The sequence below is a fragment of the Oncorhynchus nerka genome, linkage group LG28 (assembly GCF_034236695.1).
Source record: "Oncorhynchus nerka isolate Pitt River linkage group LG28, Oner_Uvic_2.0, whole genome shotgun sequence".
In the NCBI taxonomy this organism is placed as follows: Eukaryota; Metazoa; Chordata; class Actinopteri; order Salmoniformes; family Salmonidae; genus Oncorhynchus; species Oncorhynchus nerka.
Window position 1 is genome coordinate 75,485,509 of NC_088423.1, and position 25,038 is coordinate 75,510,546.

General features: G+C 42.8%; 1 protein-coding gene across 1 annotated transcript in view; it reads right to left on the reverse strand.

The window, feature by feature from the left end:
* LOC115113684 (chromodomain Y-like protein 2) overlaps positions 1–25,038 on the reverse strand; it is a 47,199-nt gene that overhangs the window by 5,325 nt on the left and 16,836 nt on the right. Inside the window, exons 3-6 of the mRNA XM_029641613.2 lie at positions 15,430–15,647; positions 4,088–4,260; positions 3,422–3,632; positions 3,125–3,268 (exon numbers count right to left, since the gene is read on the reverse strand). Of these exons, the coding sequence (XP_029497473.1) occupies positions 3,125–3,268; positions 3,422–3,632; positions 4,088–4,260; positions 15,430–15,647 (746 nt within the window). The remainder of the gene's footprint in view (positions 1–3,124; positions 3,269–3,421; positions 3,633–4,087; positions 4,261–15,429; positions 15,648–25,038) is intronic.

Below are 25,038 nucleotides of genomic sequence, written 5' to 3' on the forward strand. Positions count from 1 at the left end.
GATCTAGGATGTGTTATTTTAGTGTTCCCTTTATTTCTTTGAGCAGTGTATATATATATGATACATAACAGTTCAAAAGTTTGGGATCACTTAGAAATGTCCTTGTTTTTGAAAGAAAAGCACATTTTTTGTCCGTTAAAATAACATCAAATTGATCCGAAATACAGTGTAGACATTGTTAATGTTGTAAATGACTATTGTAGCTGGAAACGGCTGATTTTTTTATGGAATATCAGCAACCATCACTCCTGTGTTCCAATGGCACGTTGTGTTAGCTAATCCAAGTTTATCGTTTTAAAAGGCTAATTGATCATTAGAAAACGCTTTTCAATTATGTTAGTACAGCTGAAAACTGTTGTCCTGATCAAAGAAGCAATAAAACTGGCCTTCTTTAGACTAGTTGAGTATCTGGAGCATCAGCATTTGCGGGTTCGATTACAGGCTCAAAATGGCCAGAAACAAAGATCTTTCTTCTGAAACTCGTCAGTCTATTCTTGTTCTGAGAAATGAAGGCTATTCCACGTGAGAAATTTCCAAGAAACTGAAGATCTCGTAGAACACTGTGTACTACTCCCTTCACAGAACAGCACAAACCTGCCTCTAACCAGAATAGAAAGAGGAGTGGGAGGCCCCGGTGCGCAACTGAGCAAGAGGACAAGTACATTAGAGTGTCTAGTTTGAGAAACAGATGCCTCACAAGTCCTCAACTGGCAGCTTCATTAAATAGTACTCGCAAAACACCAGTTGTCTCAACGTCAACAGTGAAGTGGTGACTCCAGGATGCTGGCCTTCTAGGTCAACAGTGAAGAGACGACTCCAGGATGCTGGCCTTCTAGGTCAACAGTGAAGAGACGACTCCGGGATGCTGGCCTTCTAGACAGAGTTGCAAAGAAAAAGCCATATCTCAAACTGGCCAATAAAAATAAAAGATTAAGCTGGGCAAAAGAAAACAGACACTGGACAGAGGCACTCTGCCTAGAAGGCCAGCATCCCGGAGTCACCTCTTCACTGTTGACGTTGAGACTGGTGTATTGCGGGTACTCCTTAACAAAGCTACAATAGTAATTTAGTAATTTACAATAGTAATTTACAACATGAACAATTTCTGATCAACACTGTATTTCTGATCAATTTGATGTTATGACCCCAAACTTTTGAACGGTGTATATTCACATTTCCTGACATTTAATCCCAGTAAGAATTCCCTGTCTTAGGTCAGTTAGTATTACCACCTTATTTTAAGAATGTGAAATGTCAGAATAATAGTGGAGGGAATTATTTATTTCAGCTTTTCTTTCTTTCATCACATACCCAGTGGATCAGAAGTTTACATACAAATCAAATTTTATTTTGTCACATACACATGGTTAGCAGATGTTAATGCGAGTGTAGCGAAATGCTTGTGCTTCTAGTTCCGACAATGCAGTAATAACCAACAAGTAATCTAACTAACAATTCCAAAACTACTGTCTTATACACAGTGTAAGGGGATAAAGAATATGTACATAAGGATATATGAATGAGTGATGGTACAGAGCAGCATAGGCAAGATACAGTAAATTCGTATTTGGTAGCATTGCCTTTAAATTGTTTAATTTGGGTCAAACGTTTCAGGTAGCCTTCCACAAGCTTCCCACAATAAGTTGGGTGAATTTTGGCCCATTTCTCCTGACAGAGCTGGTGTAACTGAGTCAGGTTTGTAGGCCTCCTTGCTCGCACACGCTTTTTCAGTTCTGCCCACAAATTTTCTATGGGATTGAGGTCAGGGCTTTGTGATGGCTACTTCAATACCTTGACTTTGTTGTCCTTAAGCCATTTTGCCACAACTTTGGAAGTATGCTTGGGGTCATTGTCCATTTGGAAGACCCATTTGCGACCAAGCCTTAACTTCCTGACTGATGTCTTGAGGTGTTGCTTCAATACATCCACATAATTTTCCCTGCCCATGATGCCATCTATTTTGTGAAGTGCACCAGTCCCTTTTGTAGCAAAGCACCCCCACAACATGATGCTGCCACCCCTGTGCTTCACGGTTGGGATGGTGTTCTTCGGCTTGCAAGCCTCCCCCTTGTTCCTCCAAACATAACTATGGTCATTATGGCCAAACAGTTATATTTTTGTTTCATCAGACCAGAGGACATTTCTCTAAAAAGTATGATCTTTGGCCCCATGTGCAGTTGCAAACCGTAGTCTGGCTTTTTTTATGGTGGTTTTGGAGCAGTGGCTTCTTCCTTGCTGAGCGGCCTTTCAGGTTATGTCGATATAGGACTCGTTTTACTGTGGATATTGATACTTTTGTACCTGTTTGCTCCAGCATCTTCACAAGGTCCTTTGCTGTTGTTCTGGGAATGGTTTGCACTTTTTGCACTAAAGTACGTTAATCTCTAGGAGACAGAACACGTCTCCTTCCTGAGCGGTATGATGGCTGCGTGGTCCCAAGATGTGTCCTTGAGTACTATTGTTTGTACAGATGAACGTGGTACCTTCAGATGTTTGGAAATTGCACCCAAGGATGACCCAGACTTGTGGAGGTCTATAATGTTTTTGTAGACCTTGGCTGATTGGCTGATTTCTTTTGATTTTCCCATGATGTCAAGCAAAGAGGAACTGAGTTTGAAGGTAGGCCTTGAAATACATCCACAGGTACACCTCCAACTGACTCAAATTATGTCAATTAGCCTATCAGAAGCTTCTAAAGCCATGACATAATATTCTGGAATTTTCCAAGCTGTTTAAAGGCACAGTCAACTTAGTGTATGTAAAGTTCTGACCCACTGGAATTGTGATACAGTGAATTATAAGTTAAATAATCTGTCTGTAAACAATTGCTGGAAAAATTACTTGTGTCATGCACAAAGTAGATGTCCTAACCGACTTGCCAAAACTAGTTTGTTAACAAGAAATGTGTGGAGTGGTTAAAAAATAAGTTTTAATGACTCCAACCTAAGTGTATGTAAACTTCTGACTTCAACTGTACATTGCACGCTTCACTTATTTGTGGTTAGATAATATTATCTAAGAGTTTTATTAAATTTACAGACCAATGCTCCTGGCAGGCTCCTAGCGCAAGTTCTGGGATATATAAATTCAGCTCTACATGACTATCTCTGTCAGAAAAGCTTACCATAGCACTGCAGGTGGACATCTCTTTCACACGCAGCATCACTTCCTGGTTGAACGTGGTTGGCCAGAAGACCTGGGACACCAGGCCCCGGCTGCAGGCTTCCTGTGCCGTGAGCTTCCTCCCGCAGAACAGCATCTCATTGGTCTGTCAGGGTGAGAGGCGGGGACAGGGAGATATATATATTTAAAGTGTACAACAATGTAATGTAGATGTAAAACATTGAATAATTAGTTGAATCGTGTTTTACTGCAGGGCTTGAACAAAAACCTGCACAGTGGACCAGGCAACCAGACTCACCAGAGCCACTCCCAGGATCTGGGGGAAGGTGTAGGAGGAGCAGCCGGAGGGGGTGAGGCGGAGGGCGGCACAGGGCGTTTGGAACCAGGCCCGCTCGCTGGCCCACACCACGTCACATAGGGGCAGGATAGCGGCCCCCAGGCCCAGGGCAGGCCCGTTGATGGCCACCACGATGGGCTTCTTAAAGTGGATAAACGCCAGCACAAAGTCCCTGGGAGAGGAGACACAAAACAGTGAGTATAAACTATACAGTACAATATGATTGTGTCTTTGTGCTTATCCTGCTTTAGGCAAATCAGGGCAAGCAGCTTTTCTTAGTTTAAAGTATGAAAAATGATCTGCCAGTGCACTAAGATCATTTGTCTTGGTAAGACATCTTATTAGGATCAAATATCTTGAAATAAGATCATTTCTTACCCCACTTGTATCAAGCCTTTTTATAGGTTAAAATAAGCACAAAAAAATATTCCAGTGCGCTAAGATAATTGACCTTGGTAAGACATCAAGTCAATGCACTCTAACGGTAAGAGATGTCTAGGTAAGTGTGTAGGTGTGTGTAAGTGTGTGCTGTGTTCTCTGTTCCTGCTGTAGCCTTCTTTAGGTGGATAATTGCAATTGTGTGTTATTTCTGTGTATGTGTGGCTATAGCTTATGTTCCTCTCTTACCGTACAGCGTCAGCAATGCGGCTGCTCTCTTTCCTGCGGTCTGTGGAGAGGCGTCCTATCAGGTAGGACGGGTCCAGGCCACTGCAGAAGATACTCCCCACAGCACTGAGCAGCAACAGCTTACTGTCATCAGCTGCTGCGTTCCCCAGAGCCCGACACACCTCCTTCATTATCTACACAGACAGAGAGGGAGAAGAGAAAGTGAGAGAGGGTTGGGAGAGAGAGATAGAGGGGGAGGAAGAGAGAGTTCAATCTTCTATCAGACCAGAGCCCTGCTGTACATTACCCCCATGATCTACAGACAAGTTAAGAGTGTGTACACGCAACAGGCCACGCAAGAGTAGCTGTAGGATACCTTCTTCATCTCTCATCTACAGCTAGGTAAAACCGGTTACATCTAACTGAGCAATCAGATCAATATATAATGAACAAAAATAAACGCAACATGCAATAATTTCAAAGATTTTACTGAGTTACAGTTCATATAAGGAAATCAGTCATTTGAAATGAATTCATTAGGCCCTAATCTATGGATTTTACATGACTGGGTCACAGACACCTGACGTTGGCCTGGTGGGTAGGTTTATGACAGTCATAAATACCTCTCCCCCCTTTTTCCTCGCTCTACCCTACTGATGTGACATTTGAAAATCCTTTGGTTAACATAGAGATTCTGGGAACGTCAGAAGGTGGGGGGAAATTAACTATATTCTGGTAATCCGACCAATTGAACATATGCGGTGGTACTAAATGAATATGATATCAGTTCGGTTGTCATCTGAGACATTCTCATCAATGATAAGATGACATAAACTCTACAGTGGAAAGTCTGCACATTATAGTTATCGGATTCACATGGAATTGTTGTTCAATTTAAATGTTTGAATATAAAATTATTGGTGAAAAGATTAAATGTAATTTTAGCTTCCAAATGTGAGATTTGGGTTTTCATAAGGTTAGGGCTCTGCTCAATCAGTGGCCCGTCCCTGTGAAGAGACATGGGTTATAAAACTTTTCAAACACACCCTTCTCGTTCCACTATATAAAGCCTTGACAAAAATGTAAACTCCTGTTCTAGGTACGTCTGGTCTGCAGACTCTGCGTTAAAAGGACTAACATGTCAACTACAGAACTAAGCCAACCTCAGCGTGAGCTTTGGTTGCGAATGGTATGAACTTTGAACTCTTATTCACTACAGAAGTGATGCATCCTAGCCGTTGAGTTAGCAACAGCAGCTGCAAACGTGGGCTAGGAAAGAACAGAGTATTTTATAGAATAGCATGTCATATCACTTAATCCAGCATAGCCAAAGACACGACACACCTTAAAATAAAAGTAGGGGCCGTTGATCAGAAAACCAGTCAGTATCTCGGATGGGGCCACAGTGTTTCCTGACCCCTCCTGTCTGAGCCTCCAGTATTTATGCTGCAGTAGTTTGTGTCGGGGGGCTAGGGTCAGTTTGTTATATCTGGAGTACTTCTCCTGTCCTATTCGGTGTCCCGTGTGAATCTAAGTGTGCGTTCTCTAATTCTCTCCTTCTCTCTTTCTTTCTCTCTCTCGGAGGACCTGAGACCTAGGACCATGCCCCAGGACTACCTGACATGACTCCTTGCTGTCCCCAGTCTACCTGGCCGTGCTGCTGCTCCAGTTTCAACTGTTCTGCCTTATTATTATTCGACCATGCTGGTCATTTATGAACATCTTGGCCATGTTCTGTTATAATCTCCACCCGGCACAGCCAGAAGAGGACTGGCCACCCCACATGTGCTCTCTCTAATTCTCTCTTTCTCTCTTTCTTTCTCTCTCTCGGAGGACCTGAGCCCTAGGACCATGCCCCAGGACTACCTGACATGATGACTCCTTGCTGTCCCCAGTCCACCAGGCCGTGCTGCTGCTCCAGTTTCAACTGTTCTGCCTTATTATTATTCGACCATGCTGGTCATTTATGAACATTTGAACATCTTGGCCATGTTCTGTTATAAAATCCACCCGGCACAGCCAGAAGAGGACTGGCCACCCCACATAGCCTGGTTCCTCTCTAGGTTTCTTCCTAGGTTTTGGCCTTTCTATGGAGTTTTTCCTAGCCACCGTGCTTCTACACCTGCATTGCTTGCTGTTTGGGGTTTTAGGCTGGGTTTCTGTACAGCACTTTGAGATATCAGCTGATGTACGAAGGGCTATATAAATAAATTTGATTTGATTTTGATTTGATTTATCTGGTGTGACCACCATTTGCATCATGTAACAGAGTTTATCAGGCTGTTGATTGTGGCCCGTGGAAAGTTGTCCCACTCCTCTTCAATTGCTTTATAATGTTGCTGGATATTGGTGGGAACTGAAACATGTTGTCGTGCACGTCAATCCAGAGCATCCCCAGGAATTGTGTACAGATCCATGCGACATGGGGCCATGCATTATCATGCTGTAACATGAGGTAATGGTGGCGGATGAATGGCACGACAATGGGTCTCAAGTTCTCATCACGTTAACTCAGTACATTCAAATTGCCATCGATAAAATGTAATGGTGTTTGTTGTCCGTAGCTTATGCCTGCCCATACCATAACCCCACAATTGGACACTGTTCACAACGTCACATCAGAAAACCGCTTGCCCACAAGTCGCCGTGGTCTGCAGTTGAGGCCAGTTTCTCTAAAATGATGTTGGAGGTGGCTTATGGTAGATAAATGAACATTACATTCTCTGGCAACAGCTTTGGTGGACATTCCTGCAGTCAGCATGCCAATTGCACACACCCTCAAAACTTGACATCTGTGGTATTGTGTTGTGTGACTACACATTTTAGAGTGGCATTTTATTGTCCCCAGCACAAGGTGCACCTGTGTAATGATCATGCTGTTTAATCAGCTTCTTGATATGCAACACCTGTCAGGTGTATTGATTATCTTGGCAAAGGAGAAATGCTCATTAAAATCAATGTAAACAAATGTGTGCACAACATTTGAGAGAAATAAGCATTTTGTGCATTGGTTTCATGAATGTTAACATTAGAAGCCTCCTCCCTAAGTTTGTTTTATTCACTGCTTTAGCACACTCTGCCAACCCGGATGTCCTAGCCGTGTCTGAATCCTGGCTTAGGAAGGCCACAAAAAATCCTGACATTTCCATCCCTAACTATAACATTTTCCGACAAGATAGAACTGCCAAAGGGGGCGGAGTTGCAATCTACTGCAGAGATAGCCTGCAGAGTTCTGTCATACTATCCAGGTCTGTGCCCAAACTATTTGAGCTTCTACTTCTAAAAATCCACCTTTCCAGAAACAAGTCTCTCACCGTTGTCGCTTGCTAAAGACCACCTTCAGCCCCCAGCTGTGCCTTGGACACCATATGTGAATTGATTGCACCCCATCTATCTTCAGAGCTCGTACTGTTAGGTGACCTAAACTGGAACATGCTTAACTCCCTGGCAGTCCTACAATCTAAACTAGATGCCCTCAATCTCACACAAATTATCAATGAACCTACCAGGTACAACCCCAAATCTATAAACACGGGCACCCTCATAGATATCATCCTGACCAACCTGCCCTCTAAATACACCTCTGCTGTCTTCAACCAGTATCTCAGCAGTCACTGCCTCATTGAATGCGTCCATAATGGGTCTGCGGTCAAACGACCAACCCTCATCACTGTCAAACGCTCCCCAAAACACTTCAGTGAGCAGGTCTTTCTAATTGACCTGGCTCGGGTATCCTGGAAGGATATTGACCTCATTCCGTCAGTAGAGGATGCCTGGTTATTCTTTAAAAGTGCTTTCCTCACCATCTTAAATAAGCATGCCCCATTCAAAATGCCCTTGGTTCACTCCAGACCTAACTGCCCTTGACCAGCACAAAAACATCCTGTGGCATACTGCTTTAGCATCGAATAGCCCCCGCGATATGCAACTTTTCAGGGAAGTTAGGAACCAATATACACAGGCAGTTAGGAAAGCAAAGGCTAGCTTTTTCAAACAGAAATTTGCATCCTGTAGCACAAACTCCAAAAAGTTCTGGGACACTGTAAAGTCCATGGTAGAGTGGTCAGATGAAAGCCATTCCTCAGTAAAAGGCACATGACCGCCCGCTTGGAGTTTGCCAAAAGGCACATGAAGGACTCTCAGACCATGAGAAACAAGATTCTCTGATCTGAAGAAACTAAGATTGAACTATTTGGCCTGAATGCCAAGCATCACTTCTGGAGGAAACCTGGCACCATCCCTATGGTGAATCGTGGTGGCAGCATCATGTTGTGGGGATGTTTTTTAGCGGCATGGACTGGGAGACTAGTCAGGATTGAGGGAAAGCTGAATGGAGTACAGAGAGATCCTTGATGAACACCTGCTCCAGAGCACTCAGGACCTCAGACTGGGGCAAAGGTTCACCCTTCAACAAGACAATGACCCTAAGCACACAGCCAAAACCACTCATGAGTGGCTTCGGGACAAGTCTCTGAATGTCCTTGAGTGGCCTCGCCAGAGCCAGACTTAAACCCGATCGAACATCTCTGGAGAGACCTGAAAATAGCTGTGCAGCGACGCATCCAACCTGATAGAGCTGGAGAGGATCTGCAGATAAGAATGGGAGAATCTCCCCAAATACAGGTGTGCCAATCTTGTAGCGTCATACCCAAAAAGACTCGAGGCTGTAATCGCTGCCAAAGGTGCTTCAACAGAGTAAAGGGTCTGAATACCTATGTAAATGTGATATTTCCATTTGTTTTTAATACATTTGCAGAAATGTCTAAAATAAATGTCATTATGGGGTATTGTGTGTAGATTTATGGGGGGAAAAAAACGATATAATCCATTTTAGAATAAGGCTGTAATGTAACAAAATATGGAATAAGTCAAGCGGTCTGAATACTTTGTGAATGCACTGTATTTATCCTGATGATTCAACCCTATACGCTAATCACTGCAACCCTAAATAAAGAGTTGCAGTCCGCTTTAGAATGAGTGGCCAGTAATAAACTATTCCTGAACATCTCTAAAACTAAGAGCATTGTATTTGGTATAAATCATTCCCTAAGTTCTAGACCTCAGCTGAATCTGATAAAGAATAATGGGTCTGCTGAGCAAGACTAAATGACTTGGTTTTTACCTTGGATTGTACACTGTCATGGTCAAAACATTTTGGTTCAATGGTTGTAAAGATGGGGAGAGGTCTGTCAGTGATAATGCAATGCTCTGCTTTTTTGGATCCCCACTCCACAAAGCTCGCCCTGCCGGCTCTAGTTTTATCTTATCTTCATTATTGCTCAACCATATGGTCAGGTGCTGCAAAGAATGACCTAGAAAAACTGAAGCTGCCCAGAACAGAGCAGCATGTCCTGTTCTTCACTGTAATCAGAGGACTAATATCAATACTATGCATGCCAGTCTCTCTTGGCTAAAAGTAGGGGAGAGACTGACTGCAACACTTCTTTTTATAAGAAACACTGTGCTTAAAAATCCAAATTGTTTCCATGGTCAACATACACACTGCTCTGACACACACACTTACCCCACCAGACATGCCACTAGGGGTCTTATCACAGTCCCCAAATCCAGAACAAATGCAAGAAAACATACAGTATTATATAGAGCCATGATTGCATGGAACTCCCTTTCATCTCAGATTGCTCAAGTGAACAGCAAACCTGGTAATAAAAGGTAGCACTTCATGGCACAACGCCTCTCTCCTATTTGACCTAGATATTGTGTGTGTATGTACTGATGTAGGCTGTGTGTGATGTTTTAAATGTATGTAGTTCTGTCCTTGAGCTGTTCTGTCTATTAATGTCTTTATTATGACATGTTTTGTGTGGACCCCAGGAAGAGTAGCTGCTGCATTCGCAACAGCTAATGGGGATCCTAATAAAATACCAATTCAAATACCAAAGAAGTGGTTAGCTTGTATGAAGACTTGAGGAAGGGCTGAAAGGGAGTTGTCACAAACAGAAATCATGAAAAACACTGCTTTATTAGATGTCAAAGGGGATTCCTTTGTAGCAGCTATAGTGAGTTCCCATTTCCAGTATTATTTCTTTCATAACTCCTATATCCCTCTGAGGGAGTTAAGTTGTACTAGCAGGAGGGTTACCTGCCTTTAGCATGCTAACACCGTGTCCCCTGGTGGACAGCTCTCTGTAGAGGGGTGCTTAGCCCGCTGACCTCAATCCACATAGATGCTGCATGGAGGGGAAAGACACAGGGCCCAGAAGCCAAGCCTATGGCAGCACACACACACACACACGCACACACATGAACGCAAGCACAGTGCGAACACACATGCACACAGCACACACACAGACATGCATATATGCACACCCACACGCAAAGGACGCACAAGCACACGCTGACAAGTTAACACACACGTATTGCATACACATGCATTTTGCTTTTACAATATATATGCATGGTTCACCTTTATTCATTCTACACTATACACACACAGTCTGTCCCTGATGCGGTGTAGTTTTCCTTCTCAGGGAGCTGACATGTAACATGGTTCTAGTCCAATTTGTTGTGGATGCCCCTCGCTGCTTCCTGGAAATGGCTCCCAGGCAGGGCCTGTGTACAGGGCTGGCTTCTGAATGACACTGTTTGGCTGCAGTGTCTTCACCACCGCTACAGACAGCCTACCATGCCAGCCCCACCCCCTTCCAGTTGTGTCAGTATCACTCTCCTGCCCTGTCCGTCTGTCCGCAGGTTTAATTGAGCCGGATAAATTAATCTGACATCGGCACACACACACAGGAGCAGGCACACACACACACACCACATCCGGCTGAAGTTCAGGAGGGTTTACGCAGTGTGTAGGAGATGTTAATTTGAGTTGACTGGGAGACTGGTTCATTTGGGTCAGGGGGTAATCAGTAGGATTGGACTATACCAGTATCGCGACATTTGTTAGCTGTTTAGGAAAACAGCCCTAATATTGGAAATAAACATTATTGTGTTGTCATCTAGAGCCAGATCTATTTATTCAACTATAGCACACTATTTTACATACAGCAGGTTTTTAAAGGACCAAAGACTTTGATCTGCTTCGTGTTTTCATTTTTGCCATATTGAGATACCGGTATTGTCCCTGCCCTAGTAATCAGATTACATGGGTTAAGGTCAGCGAGTGGGGTGATGGCAGGGTTATGGAGGCTCCAGACGACCTCGGGGTTCATGGAATAATGGTCTCCCCCAGTGGGGGTTCCACATAAATACTGCATAGACCGAGACTCAAATAAAAGCAATGATTGACTAGTGCTCTATGACATCAATACATACATGCATGATATACAGTGCATTCGGTATGTATTCAGACCCCTTGACTTTTTACACATTTTGTTAGGTTACAGCCTTATTCTAAAATTGATAAATACATTTTTTTCTCATCAATCTACACACAATACAAAAAAAATGTTTTTAGACATTTTTACAAATTATTACAAATAAACTGAAATAAAACAATTACATAAGTATTCAGACCCTTTACTCAGTACATTGTTGAAGCTACTTTGGCAGCGATTACAGCCGAGTCTTCTTGGGTATGACGCTACAACCTTGGCACACCTGTATTTGGGGAGTTTCTCCCATTCTACTCTGCAGCTCCTCAAGCTCTGTCAGGTAGGATGTGTAGCGTCGCTGCACAGCTATTTTCAGGTCTTGCCAGAGATGTTCGATCGGGTTCAAGTCTGGGCTTTGGCTTGTCCCGAAGCCACTCCTGTGTTGTCTTGGTTGTGTACTCAGGATCGTTGTCCTGTTGGAAGGTGAACCTTCGCCCCAGTCAGAGGTCCTAAGCGCTCTGGAGCAGGTTTTCATCAAGGATCTCTCTGAAATTTGCTCCGTTCATCTTTCCATCGATCCTGACTATTCTCCCAGTCACTGCCGCTGAAAAACATCCCCACAGCATGATGATGCCACCACCATGCTTCACGGTATGGATGGTGCCAGGTTTCCTCCAGACGTGATGCTTGGCATTCAGGCCAAAGTGTTAAATCTTGGTAACATCAGACCAGAGAATCTTGTTTCCTTTAGGTGCCTCTTGGCAAACTCCATGCAGGCTGTCGTGTCTTTTACTGAGGAGTGGCTTCCGTCTGGCCACTCCACCTTAAAAGTAATTGGCAACATCAAACGGTTTTGTGAAAAACGAGGCATCTGACTCAATGAAAGATTGAGTTGAATCAGTCTTTCTGCCCATAATTTCAATTAAAAATCATACTTTGTAATTTATTTTGGTTTCATTATACAATTTATTCTTATTTTTGTTCAGTTGATTCACACAATTTCTCAATTTACAATAAGTTTCCCAAATCAGATGTCCTGCCAGATTTATTCAACATCATTCCAAAATGTAGATTATGGAGTATTGTGTGTAGATTATGGAGTATTGTGTGTAGATTATGGAGTATTGTGTGTAGATTATGGAGTATTGTGTGTAGATTATGGAGTATTGCGTGTAGATTATGGAGTATTGTGTGTATATTATGGAGTATTGTGTGTAGATTATGGAGTATTGTGTGTAGATTATGGAGTATTGTGTGTAGATTATGGAGTATTGTGTGTAGATTATGGAGTATTGTGTGTAGGCCAGTGACCCCAAAAATCTCTGTATAATCCATTTTAAATTCAGGCTGTAACAACAAAATGTGAAAAAAGTCCAAGGGAGTGAATACTTTCTGAAGGCACTGTTTGAATGTTAACTGACTTTAGCAAATGATTGATTTCATAAACCTTATTTCTAAGGCTAAATATATTAATATGGGCTATTTTCTGCCCTTTCCTGGGGTAGCTAATCCGAAATAGACATATGAAGAAGAAAAAAAGACAAAGCATGAGTGATTCCCCAGACTGAAGGTTTTCACCCCCAATGATCCCTAATTTATCTGGCACAACTGGAGGAACATACGGCAGAGGGCAAATGTTTCATGAAAAATACTGGGTTGCATATGACCTTGTATAAGACTACGTCAAGCACACTCCAGAGCCAGTTAAATATGCATTTCCATATACAGAGTACTGGTCATCTACAGGCTTGGTAAAAGGAAAGAAAGTGCCCAAGAGGTGGGGAGAGGGTAAGAGAGTGATTGAGGGAGCGAGCACATTAACATGGAGAAGACGAGAGGTGCTAAGAGTGAGACAGCTGTCGCTAAGTAACATCTGCTTGCAATAACATCTGCATGTGATCAATCAAATTTGCTTTGATTTACAATACAAACATATAATTATGTCATGGCCTACTGGGATGCACAGGGATATGTCAGACTCATACATGACAGCATACAACTGCTTGCCGTTAATAGCTTGATGCCTGGGGAAATAAGCAAATCAGCTGTCAGTCAAACGCACACAAAGACAGAGAGAAAATCTTCTCTTGGGAGATGTCTAAAGGAGGACCACAGCTCGGAAATGTATGGAATTATATCATAGAAGAGCAGTATGAAAATACAGCACTTGAGAGTGGATGGGTAAGACTTATTCCACACTTAAGCAGAAGGATTTTGTGCAAGGGAATCTTGCATATCACAAGAGCTCCTCTGGTAGCTCATGGCAGTTTTCTACAGTAAAAGTCGCCAATGACATAAGCTCTTTTGAGGGTGTGAAAATGTCAATTGAACGAACATTGGCCCTAGTTGTTGCAGCCATGTTGTGAGTTAGCCAGGACAAAGCCTCCAGTACCGTGGACAGTCAGAGCAGTAGAGGAACTAATTGGTCAATTAATAGCAGCTTTTCAGCAGTGGTAATGATCAGTTAAGGACCCGCTGATAACTGGGCAACAGTGTCATTTGAGAGGCAGTGGGGCTTCTCCCATATCGACTCCCAACATTCTTTCACCGCCACTAACGCTACGTAATGGATCGGCGTTTGAGCCACCCAGTACAGTTGTTTGAAGTGAAGAAAGTACTGCGGAGAACCACTGTGAAGGCATACTTTTACACAAACACAAGCCATTCCCATTCTCAGTGTGTAATACAAATAGAAAAAAAACCTCTTCTACGCTGAGTTTTATGTCAAGGCAATAAAAGGCTTTTTGGCAGCAAAATGTAACACCATCGGAGAGGTATTCATTTCTCTGTCAGAATCTTCCTATTGAGATATCCTTAGAAATCACATAACACAATAGTCTGCGATGGGCCGTAATTCAGTCGAGTCACATTGTTACTCATTTACAATGTGAGGCAATGCATAGTGACGTATACATTATGTAGTGCTCCGGTACAATAGTACCGTAATTGCTGGACTATTAAGCGCACCTGAATATAAACCGCACCCACTGAATTATTCAAAAATATGTATTTTGTACATAAATAAGCCGCACATGTCTATAAGCCGCAGGTGCCTACCGGTACATTGAAACAAATGAACTTTACACAGCCTTTAAACGAAACACGGCTTGTAACAAAAATAAATAGGCTTTAACGAAACACGGCTTGTAACAAAAATTAAAACAGTAGCCTACCAAGAAAGTCATTGGTCACTATCTTCCTCCTCCTGTGCACTGAAACCACTGAAGTCATCTCCTTCGGTGTCAGAGTTGAATAGCCTCAGAATTGCTTCATCCGATGTTGGATCGTTTTCATTGTCGCTCTCGTCACTTTCATCCGGAGGCAAATACCCCGCTGAGCTCATGCTGCCCCTTCAACACGCAGCAGTCCAGCCTTTCGAAACCCGTTGATGATAGTGGATTTTTTGACAATGCTCCACGCTGTCAGGACCCACTGGCAGACTTGACCATAAGATGCTCTTCGCCTGCGGCCCGTTTTAGTGAAGGATTTCTCCCCACTTGTCATCCAAGCCTCCCACTGAACACGGAGTGCCACCTTAAATGCACGATTTACACTGATGTCGAGTGGCTGCAAATACTTTGGGCCATCTGCTTTTCTTCCCTCTGAAAGCCTTTGTTGTCTTTTTGCACTGAGTCAGTTCCTCACGCTGCTGTTTCCAACGTCTTATCATCGACTCATTAAGGCCAAGCTCCCATGCAGCAGCTCTATTTCTTTTTCCAACAGACAGATTTATCGCCTTCAACTTGAAAGCTGCATCATATGCATTTCTCAGTGTCTTTGCCATGATGAGGGTGACAAAATTACTACCGTAATCAGAATGATGGGAAGTTTGAGCGCGCTCGATTTACGTGTGACGGTGCTCAGTTTTTTGGCGGCGGCATGAATCTTGCGAAAGCGGGAAAAATCCATAAATTAGCCGCGTCATTTTATAAACCGCGAGGTTCAAAGTGTGGGAATAAAGTAGCGGCTTATAGTCCGGAAATTACGGTACATACAAGGGAAGAAAATACTAGGTACTGAATTATTCAAAAAGGCAATGCATAGCTTATGAGTCCTATTTCTGTGTGTCAAAGAATCTACCTCTGGTGTTAGTGCGTTGTTGTCAGACGTCTGGCTGGAGAGCAGCACATGCGTGAAGCCCTCCTCCTTCCTGACGACAATGTCACGGAATCGACAGTTGGTCTCGTTCTGCCGCACGTTGTACCTCAGCCGCTTGTCGAACACGTAGCCTTTGTCCTCTCCAAGCTTCCTCTTCACAGAGCTGTGCAGATTCACCTCACCGTTGGAGAGTGTGGAGCCTGTTGGAACACATGGAGCAGAGTGAGTGATGGGCAGAGTGAGTGATGGGCAGAGTGTGTAATGGGCAGAGTGTGTAATGGGCAGAGTGTGTGATGGGCAGAGTGTGTGATGGGCAGAGTGTGTGATGGGCAGAGTGTGTGATGGGCAGAGTGTGTGATGGGCAGAGTGTGTGATGGACAGAGTGTGTGATGGGCAGAGTGCGTGATGGGCAGAGTGCGTGATGAGCTGAGTGCGTGATGGGCAGAGTGCGTGATGAGCTGAGTGCGTGATGGGCAGAGTGCGTGATGAGCTGAGTGCGTGATGAGCTGAGTGCGTGATGAGCTGAGTGTGTGATGAGCTGAGTGCGTGATGGGCAGAGTGCGTGATGAGCTGAGTGCGTGATGAGCTGAGTGTGTGATGAGCTGAGTGCGTGATGGGCAGAGTGTGTGATGGGCAGAGTGCATGATGAGCTGAGTGCGTGATGGGCAGAGTGTGTGATGGGCAGAGTGTGTGATGGGCAGAGTGCGTGATGAGCTGAGGATCCATCAGGAGTCAGAGCAGTGCACCCTAATTTAGAGACTTTCCTGGAAAACAACATGGTGCATCTCAAGTAGAGGTCGACCGACTGATTTTTCAACGCCGATACCATTAATTAGAGGACCAAAAGAAGCCGATACCGATTAATCGGACAATTATTTTATATATATATATATATATATTTGTAATAATGACAATTACAACAATACTGAATGAACAATGAACACTTATTTTAGCTTAATATAATACATCAATAAAATCTATTTAGTCTCAAATAAATAATGAAACATGTTCAATTTGGTTTAAATAATGCAGTTGGAAGTGTTGGAGAAGAAAGTAAAGTGCAATATGTGCCATGCAAGAAAGCTAACGTTTAAGTTCCTTGCTCAGAACATATGAAAGCTGGTGGTTCCTTTTAACATGAGTCGTCAATATTCCAAGGTGAGAAGTTTTAGGTTGTAGTTATTATAGGACTATTTCTCTCTCTACCATTTGTATTTCATATACCTTTGAGTATTGGATGTTCTAATATGTACTTTAGTATTGCCAGCCTATCTCGGGAGTTGATAGGCTTGAAGTCATAAACAGCGCAATGCTTGAAGCATTGTGAAGAGCTGCTGGCAAAACGCACAAAAGTGCTGTTTGAATGAATGCTTACGAGCCTGTTGCTGCCTACCATCGCTCAGTCAGACTGCTCTATCAAATCATAGACTTAATTATAATATAATAACACAGAAATACGAGCCTTAGGTCATTAATATTGTCAAATCCGGAAACAATCATTTTGAAAACAAAATGTTTATTCTTTCAGTGAAATACGGAACCGTTCTGTATTTAATCTAAAGGGTGGCATCCATAAGTCTAAATATTGCTGTTAACATTGAAGGTTGTGCAATCTATGTCATAATTAAGTAAATCCTGGCAAATTAGTTCGCAAAGAGCCAGGCGGCCCAAACTGCTGCATATACCCTGACTCTGCATGCAATGAATGCAGAGAAGTGACACAATTTCCCTAGTTTAATATTGCCTGCTATCCTGAATTTCTTTTAACTAAATATGCAGGTTTAAAAAAATATACTTCTGTGTATTGATTTTAAGAAAGGCATCGATTTTTATGGTTAGGTACAGTCGTGCAACAATTGTGCATTTTTCGCAAATGCGCTTTTGTTAAATCATCCCCCGTTGGCAAAGTTGGCTGTCTTTGTTAGGAAGAAATACTCTTCACACAGTTCGCAATGAGCCAGGCGGCCCAAACTGCTGCATATACCCTGACTCTGTTGCACAGAACGCAAGAGAAGTGACACAATTTCCCTAGTTAAAAGAAATTCATGTTAGCAGGCAATATTAACTAAATATGCAGGTTTAAAAATATATACTTCTGTGTATTGATTTTAAGAAAGGTGTTGATGTTTATGGTTAGGTACACATTGGTGCAACGACAGTGCGTTTTTCACGAATGCGCTTGTTAAATCACCCGTTTGGTGAAAACTTGAAATTGTCCCTAATTAAATCGGCCATTCCGACCTCTAATCTCAAGGGGTGTACTTGAGCCTCTTCACTGGAAGACTTATTCAGAGACAGCTTTTGTGCACACAGTAGTACTGAAAGTGCCAGCTCAGCTAGTGACACAATAGACATGCAAATCATATTTTAATATTTAACTTCTGTTGAGCTGGGATGTGCATTTACTGATATCGAAGCAAAAAAACTTGGTCATCTATTAGAGGTCGACCGATTAATCGGAATGGCCGATTAATTAGGGACGATTTCAAGTTTTCATAACAATCGGAAATCTGTATTTTTGAGCGCCGATTTGCCGTTTATTATTCTTTTTTTTACAACTTTATTTCATCTTTATTTAACTAGGCAAGTCAGTTAAGAACACATTCTTATTTTCAATGACTGCCTAGGAACGGTGGGTTAACTGCCTCGTTCAGGGGCAGAAAGACAGATTTTCACCTTGTCAGCTCGGAGGATCCAATCTTGCAACCTTACAGTTAACTAGTCCAATGCAATAACGACCTGCCTCTCTCTCGTTGCACTCCACAAGGAGACTGCCTGTTACGCAAATGCAGTAAGCCAAGGTAAGTTGCTAGCTAGCATTAAACTTATCTTATAAAAAACAATCAATCATAATCACTATTTAACTACACATGGTTGGTGATATTTCTAGATATTATCTAGCGTGTCCTGTGTTGCATATAATCTGACTGAGCATACAGGTATCTAAGTATCTGACTGAGCGGTGGTAGGCAGAAGCAGGCTCGTAAACATTCATTTAAACAGCACTTTCGTGCATTTTGCCAACAGCTCTTTGTTGTGCGTCAAGCATTGCGCTGTTTATGTCTTCAAACCTATCAACTCCCGAGATGAGGCTGGTGTGACCGAAGTGAAATGGCTGGCTAGTTAGCGCGCGCTAAACTTCACTCGCTCTGAGCCTTTGGGTGGTTGTTTCCCTTGCTCTGCATGGGTAACGCTGCTTCGATGTGGTGGCTGTTGTCGTTGTGTTGCTGGTTCGAGCCAAGGGAGGAGCGAGGAGAGGAACGGAAGCTATACTGTTACACTGGCAATACTAAAGTGCCTGTAAGAACATCCAATAGTCAAAGGTTAAAAACTAAACTTCTTACCTGGGAATATTGAAGACTCATGTTAAAAGGAACCACCAGCTTTCATATGTTCTCATGTTCTGAGCAAGGAACTTAAACGTTAGCTTTTTTACATGGCACATATTGCACTTTTACGTTCTTCTCAACACTTTGTTTTTGCATTATTTAAACCAAATTGAACATGGAAGACCATGATCCTCAGAGAGAGACAATGTGACTCATTTTGTTTACAGGTCTACATTGAACAATTACTGAGCACTGCTGATGACAGAAGACCAAACAGGGACCAACATTTAGTTGGTTACTGACCAAGGCAAACATAACTTGACCCATTGAGAGATTAGCAACTACAATGATCATTTATTCTATTCCTACAAATATATTTTATCACAACAAATGTTTCAGCACAACTATTCTATGATCTGATTTGACCATGGGAAAAAGAGCTAGTGTAATGAGCTGCGTACTGGCGGCAGAGAAGTCAGGCGCAGGAGAGAGAAAACTGATTACAACGGTGTCGTTTAATCAACATAAACCACCGTCAACAGAACAATACATGAAATGGGTCAAACAAAACCCGGTAATCAACAGCATACTGTTGCACAAGCACTACAAGAAACAATCACGGACAAGGACATGGGGGGAACAGAGGGTTAAATACACAACATGGAATTGATGGAATTGGAACCAGGTGTGATGGAAGACCAGACAAAACCAATGGAAAATCAAAAGTGGATCGGCAATGGATCGGTGACGTCGACCGCCGAACGCCGCCCGAACAAGGAGAGGGACCAACTTCGGCGGAAGTCGTGACAGCCTGTGTAAATGCTGGCAAACCGTGTTCAAACCTTGCCTTGATCCCTCAGGGGTAGGTAGGCCTTTCAGAGTCCCCAGACCCCAGCCAGATGTTAGACTCCAAGGCTAGCTGTAAGCGTGACAGACATTTCTCCTCGGTTATCTTAGACATCATAGGTGATCACTCGACCAATAAACTATTACACTCGTTGCGATGGGACCATATTGAGGCAAATGTTTTTATGAAGGCAAAGTGACACTAATGAATCCGTATAGTGGAAGTATATAGATTGATGACATTAAAACGTCAACCCTGTCCTGCTTTCACGATAGACAGAGGTAGAGACGATAATGCAAAGCATAAGGGACTGTAGCTATGTAAGTCGTTCTGGATAAGAGCGTCTGCTAAATGACTTAAATGTAAATGTAAATGTGACCGACCACCTCGATTCGGTCTTATGTGGCAAAATTTGAAATGGTGTTTTTTACGTTGGACAAAAGTAGTGATTCACAGCTACAAAATGGTATATCATACACTGCAGATGAGGAACAACGGGAAAGTCATTCTGCTTTGAAAGTTAAACTTGTAACCTCACTTTTGAGGAAATGTCCCTTGAATGTTTTGGTACACCTACTGTAGAGCTCTTCTTTGTCTACACCTATTCATCATCGTTCACACCCTCTTAACCTTTAGCCCCGCCCATCTCTTTAGAGATTCTCATGCGAGGCCATGTGCTAAACAGAGTGAGTAAGGTATTGTAGTAGAGACCCAAAGATTTCAAGACTAAAAGTGGTGAATGTAGTAGCCTACAATATGGAAAAACTCCAGGTAACAATACACTATGTAGTCCTTTGCCTATATACTAATCTGACTTTGGTGCAGGTAATGTTGTTGTTCACATTACCGTCTTTGGTAAACACACACAATATCAAACACAAAGGTGTGAACAGTACAGTGAAATGGTTACTTGTATATTTGCATAGTAGCAATATCAAAACAGAAAGTGTTTAGATAAAAATGTTGTATAAATATGTTATAATTATTAGATTATGCTTACTGAGACACACCTAAATTGATGGGTCATGTGAAAGAAATGCTTTAACCTCCCACCAGTCACATCTAGCTGTGATTGGTCACTATTGTCTAGACATGTATACATGTTTATGAAATGCAATAGATGGCCGTATTCACCCCCAGACACACCTGGCTAACTTGATGGGTCATGTAATCTGGCGAAGTCTTTTGTTTAGACATGTAGCTAGCTAGGTAAACAATGAATCATAATCCCAACCATACTACTAGCAATACAAACTGATTGTCATAGCTAGCCACCATGCATGAAATGCTGTAGTATGTTTCTGCAGGTAGCTAAAGCTAACCAACTAACGGTGACTAACCCAATTCGGTACAAATTTGCGCAACCGCGACATTCAAACAAGGCTGCAATGACTACTAATGGGACTGTAGCAACTGTGTTGACATCAAAATCTGGGGTGTGAACTACATTTCTATTCAAGCGTCGATTGACATGGTAATGGCTCTATAGAGAAAAGTTTAAAAAAACTGACCCCTCCGACGCTGTACGTTAAATTGTGTCATGACATAACGTACAGCACACATAAAGCAACTAATTCTGTCTTACACCCTCTCTCCACCAGGTGTAGCACTTCCCTCACCATTTTAGAACAAGAAAGGGACAGGGTAAGGGGAATACCTAGTCAATTTTTGCATCATCACTGCAAGCTATCATGACTCTCAAAAGCTGCTGTTTACTTCTGAAGATCAATTTAGCACCGCCCTAAAAACCCAATTCAAAATCGCCCCAAACCTTCAAATAGGTATGTAATGACACATTATATAAACTCTTCATAGTGTTTTATTTACATTTTAGAGGTGATAAGGGGATAAGTTGGACAGATCAAGTAAAAAAAGCAGTTTCCCCACACGACATCTCACCTTCTCACTATCACGCAGCAGGTTTCGCTTCCCCACACGACATCTCACCTTCTCACTATCACGCAGCAGGTTTCGCTTCCCCACACGACATCTCTCCTTCTCACTATCACGCAGCAGGTTTCACTTCCCCACACGACATCTCACCTTCTCACTATCACGCAGCAGGTTTCGCTTCCCCACACGACATCTCACCTTCTCACTATCACGCAGCAGGTTTCGCTTCCCCACACGACATCTCTCCTTCTCACTATCACGCAGCAGGTTTCGCTTCCCCACACGACATCTCACCTTCTCACTATCACGCAGCAGATTTCGATTCCCCACACGACATCTCACCTTCTCACTATCACACAGCAGGTTTCGCTTCCCCACACGATATCTCACCTTCTCACTATCACGCAGCAGGTTTCGCTTCCCCACACGACATCTCTCCTTCTCACTATCACGCAGCAGGTTTCGCTTCCCCACACGACATCTCACCTTCTCACTATCACGCAGCAGGTTTCGCTTCCCACACGACATCTCACCTTCTCACTATCACGCAGCAGGTTTCGCTTCCCCACACGTCATCTCACCTTCTCACTATCACGCAGCAGGTTTCGCTTCCCCACACGTCATCTCACCTTCTATCACGCAGCAGGTTTCGCTTCCCCACACGACATCTCACCTTCTCACTATCACGCAGCAGGTTTCGCTTCCCCACACGACATCTCACCTTCTCACTATCACGCAGCAGGTTTCGCTTCCCCACACGACATCTCTCCTTCTCACTATCACGCAGCAGGTTTCGCTTCCCCACACGACATCTCACCTTCTCACTATCACGCAGCAGGTTTCGCTTCCCCACACGACATCTCTCCTTCTCACTATCACGCAGCAGGTTTCGCTTCCCCACACGACATCTCACCTTCTCACTATCACGCAGCAGGTTTCGATTCCCCACACGACATCTCACCTTCTCACTATCACGCAGCAGGTTTCGCTTCCCCACACGATATCTCACCTTCTCACTATCACGCAGCAGGTTTCGCTTCCCCACACGACATCTCTCCTTCTCACTATCACGCAGCAGGTTTCGCTTCCCCACACGACATCTCACCTTCTCACTATCACGCAGCAGGTTTCGCTTCCCCACACGACATCTCACCTTCTCACTATCACGCAGCAGGTTTCGCTTCCCCACACGTCATCTCACCTTCTCACTATCACGCAGCAGGTTTCGCTTCCCCACACGTCATCTCACCTTCTATCACGCAGCAGGTTTCGCTTCCCCACACGACATCTCACCTTCTCACTATCACGCAGCAGGTTTCGCTTCCCCACACGACATCTCACCTTCTCACTATCACGCAGCAGGTTTCGCTTCCCCACACGACATCTCACCTTCTCACTATCACGCAGCAGGTTTCGCTTCCCCACACGACATCTCTCCTTCTCACTATCACGCAGCAGGTTTCGCTTCCCCACACGACATCTCACCTTCTCACTATCACGCAGCAGGTTTCGCTTCCCCACCCGACCCTTTTTTTTTAAACAGACGGAGCTCATTGCCCTCTTGAATCATGCAAAGATGGGCATCATGAAGGTCTCGTCATTGATTTTGTTGGAAAGAGGAGAAGTTGTTCTTTACAATGGTATTGGTATTACAGTTGATCTGGAAGTATTACGTTTTTGGGGCGTTAAAATAAGGTAAATTGTACGGACCAGCGCAATGTACAAAAGTGAGTTAGTTCACGTTAGGTTCATTGTTAGCTATTTAGCTAACATTAGGCTATAACTAGCAATGCAAAAGGCTTTCTGAGATACAAATAATATTACTACACAGATCATACACGCAACATTAGCCAGCGAGCCAGCAAGCTAATGTTCGCTAGCTAACAGTTCACTTGCAATGAAAATAACTTTTTTGACAAAATTAGAAAAGTATAATATCTGAAAATGTAGCTAGACTCTTACCCGTAAACATGGATGAATTCTTCAAAGCATTCTGGGAATCCCTTCAGCTGACTAAATAAGTTGTCCTGTGTTTCTGTTTTGTTTGTACAACTCATTTGGTCTGCGTTGTGTCAAGTCACTCCAGTTCACACTGACCGTGTGCAGAAAGTAGTCCATCACAACTTTTTCCCACTGATCTTTGTCGATAGCACCTGATAAATTCAGCGCAGAAATGTTGTTTTGAGCAGTAGCAACTAGAGGTCGACCGATTATGATTTTTCAACGCCGATACCGATAATTAGAGGACCAAAAAAAGCTGAAACCGATTTTTATATATATCTATTTGTAATAATAATGACAATTACAACAATACTGAATTAACACTTTTATTTTAACTTAATATAATACATAAATAACATAAATTTAGTCTCAAATAAATAATGAAACATGTTCAATTTGGTTAAATAATACAAAAACAGTGTTGAAGAAAGTAAAAGTGCAATATGTGCCATATGAAAAAGCTAACGTTTAAGTTCCTTGCTCAGAACATGAGAACATATGAAAGCTGGTGGTTCCTTTTAACATGAGTCGTCAATATTCCCAGGTAAGAAGTTTTAGGTTGTAGTTATTATAGGACTATTTCTCTCTATACCATTTGTATTTCATATACCTTTGACTATTGGATGTTCTAATAGGTACTTTAGTATTGCCAGCCTAATCTCGGGAATTTATAGGCTTGAAGTCATAAACAGCGCAATGCCTGAAGCTCAGCAAAGAGCTGCTGGCAAATGCAGGAAAGTGCTGTTTGAATGAATGCTTATGAGCCTGCTGCTGCCTACCACCACTCAGTCAGACTGCTTTATCGAATCATAGACTAATTATAATAACACACAGAAATACGAACCTTAGGTCATTAATATGGTAAAATCCGGAAACTATCATTACGAAAACAAAACGTTTATTCTTTCAGTGAAATACGGAACCGTTCCATATTTTATGTAATGGGTGGAATCCATCAGTCTAAATATTGCTGTTACATTGCACAACCTTCAATGTTATGTCATAATTATGTACAATTCTGGCAAATTAATTCCGGTGTTTGTTAGGAAGAAATGGTCTTCACACAGTTTGCAATGAGCCAGGCGGCCCAAGCTGCTGCATATACCCTGACTCTGCTTGCACAGAACGCAAGAGAAGTGACACAATTACCCTAGTTAAAATAAATTCATGATAGCAGGCAATATTAACTAAATATGCAGGTTTAAAAATATATGCTAGTGTATTGATTTTAAGAAAGGCATTGATGTTTATGGTTAGGTACACATTGGTGCATCGACAATGCTTTTTTCGCGAATGCGCTTGTTAACTTCTTGTTGACAGGGGGCAGTATTTTCACGTCCGGATGAAATGCATGCCCAAATTCAACTGCCTGCTACTCGTCCCCAGAAGATTAGATATGCATATTATTAGTATATTTGGATAGAAAACACTGAAGTTTCTAAAACTGTTTGAGTTTTGTGTCGCGCCTGCAGGGTTGAAATATGTTTTCTGTCTTTGTTTACGGAGGTGCTACCCTCAGAT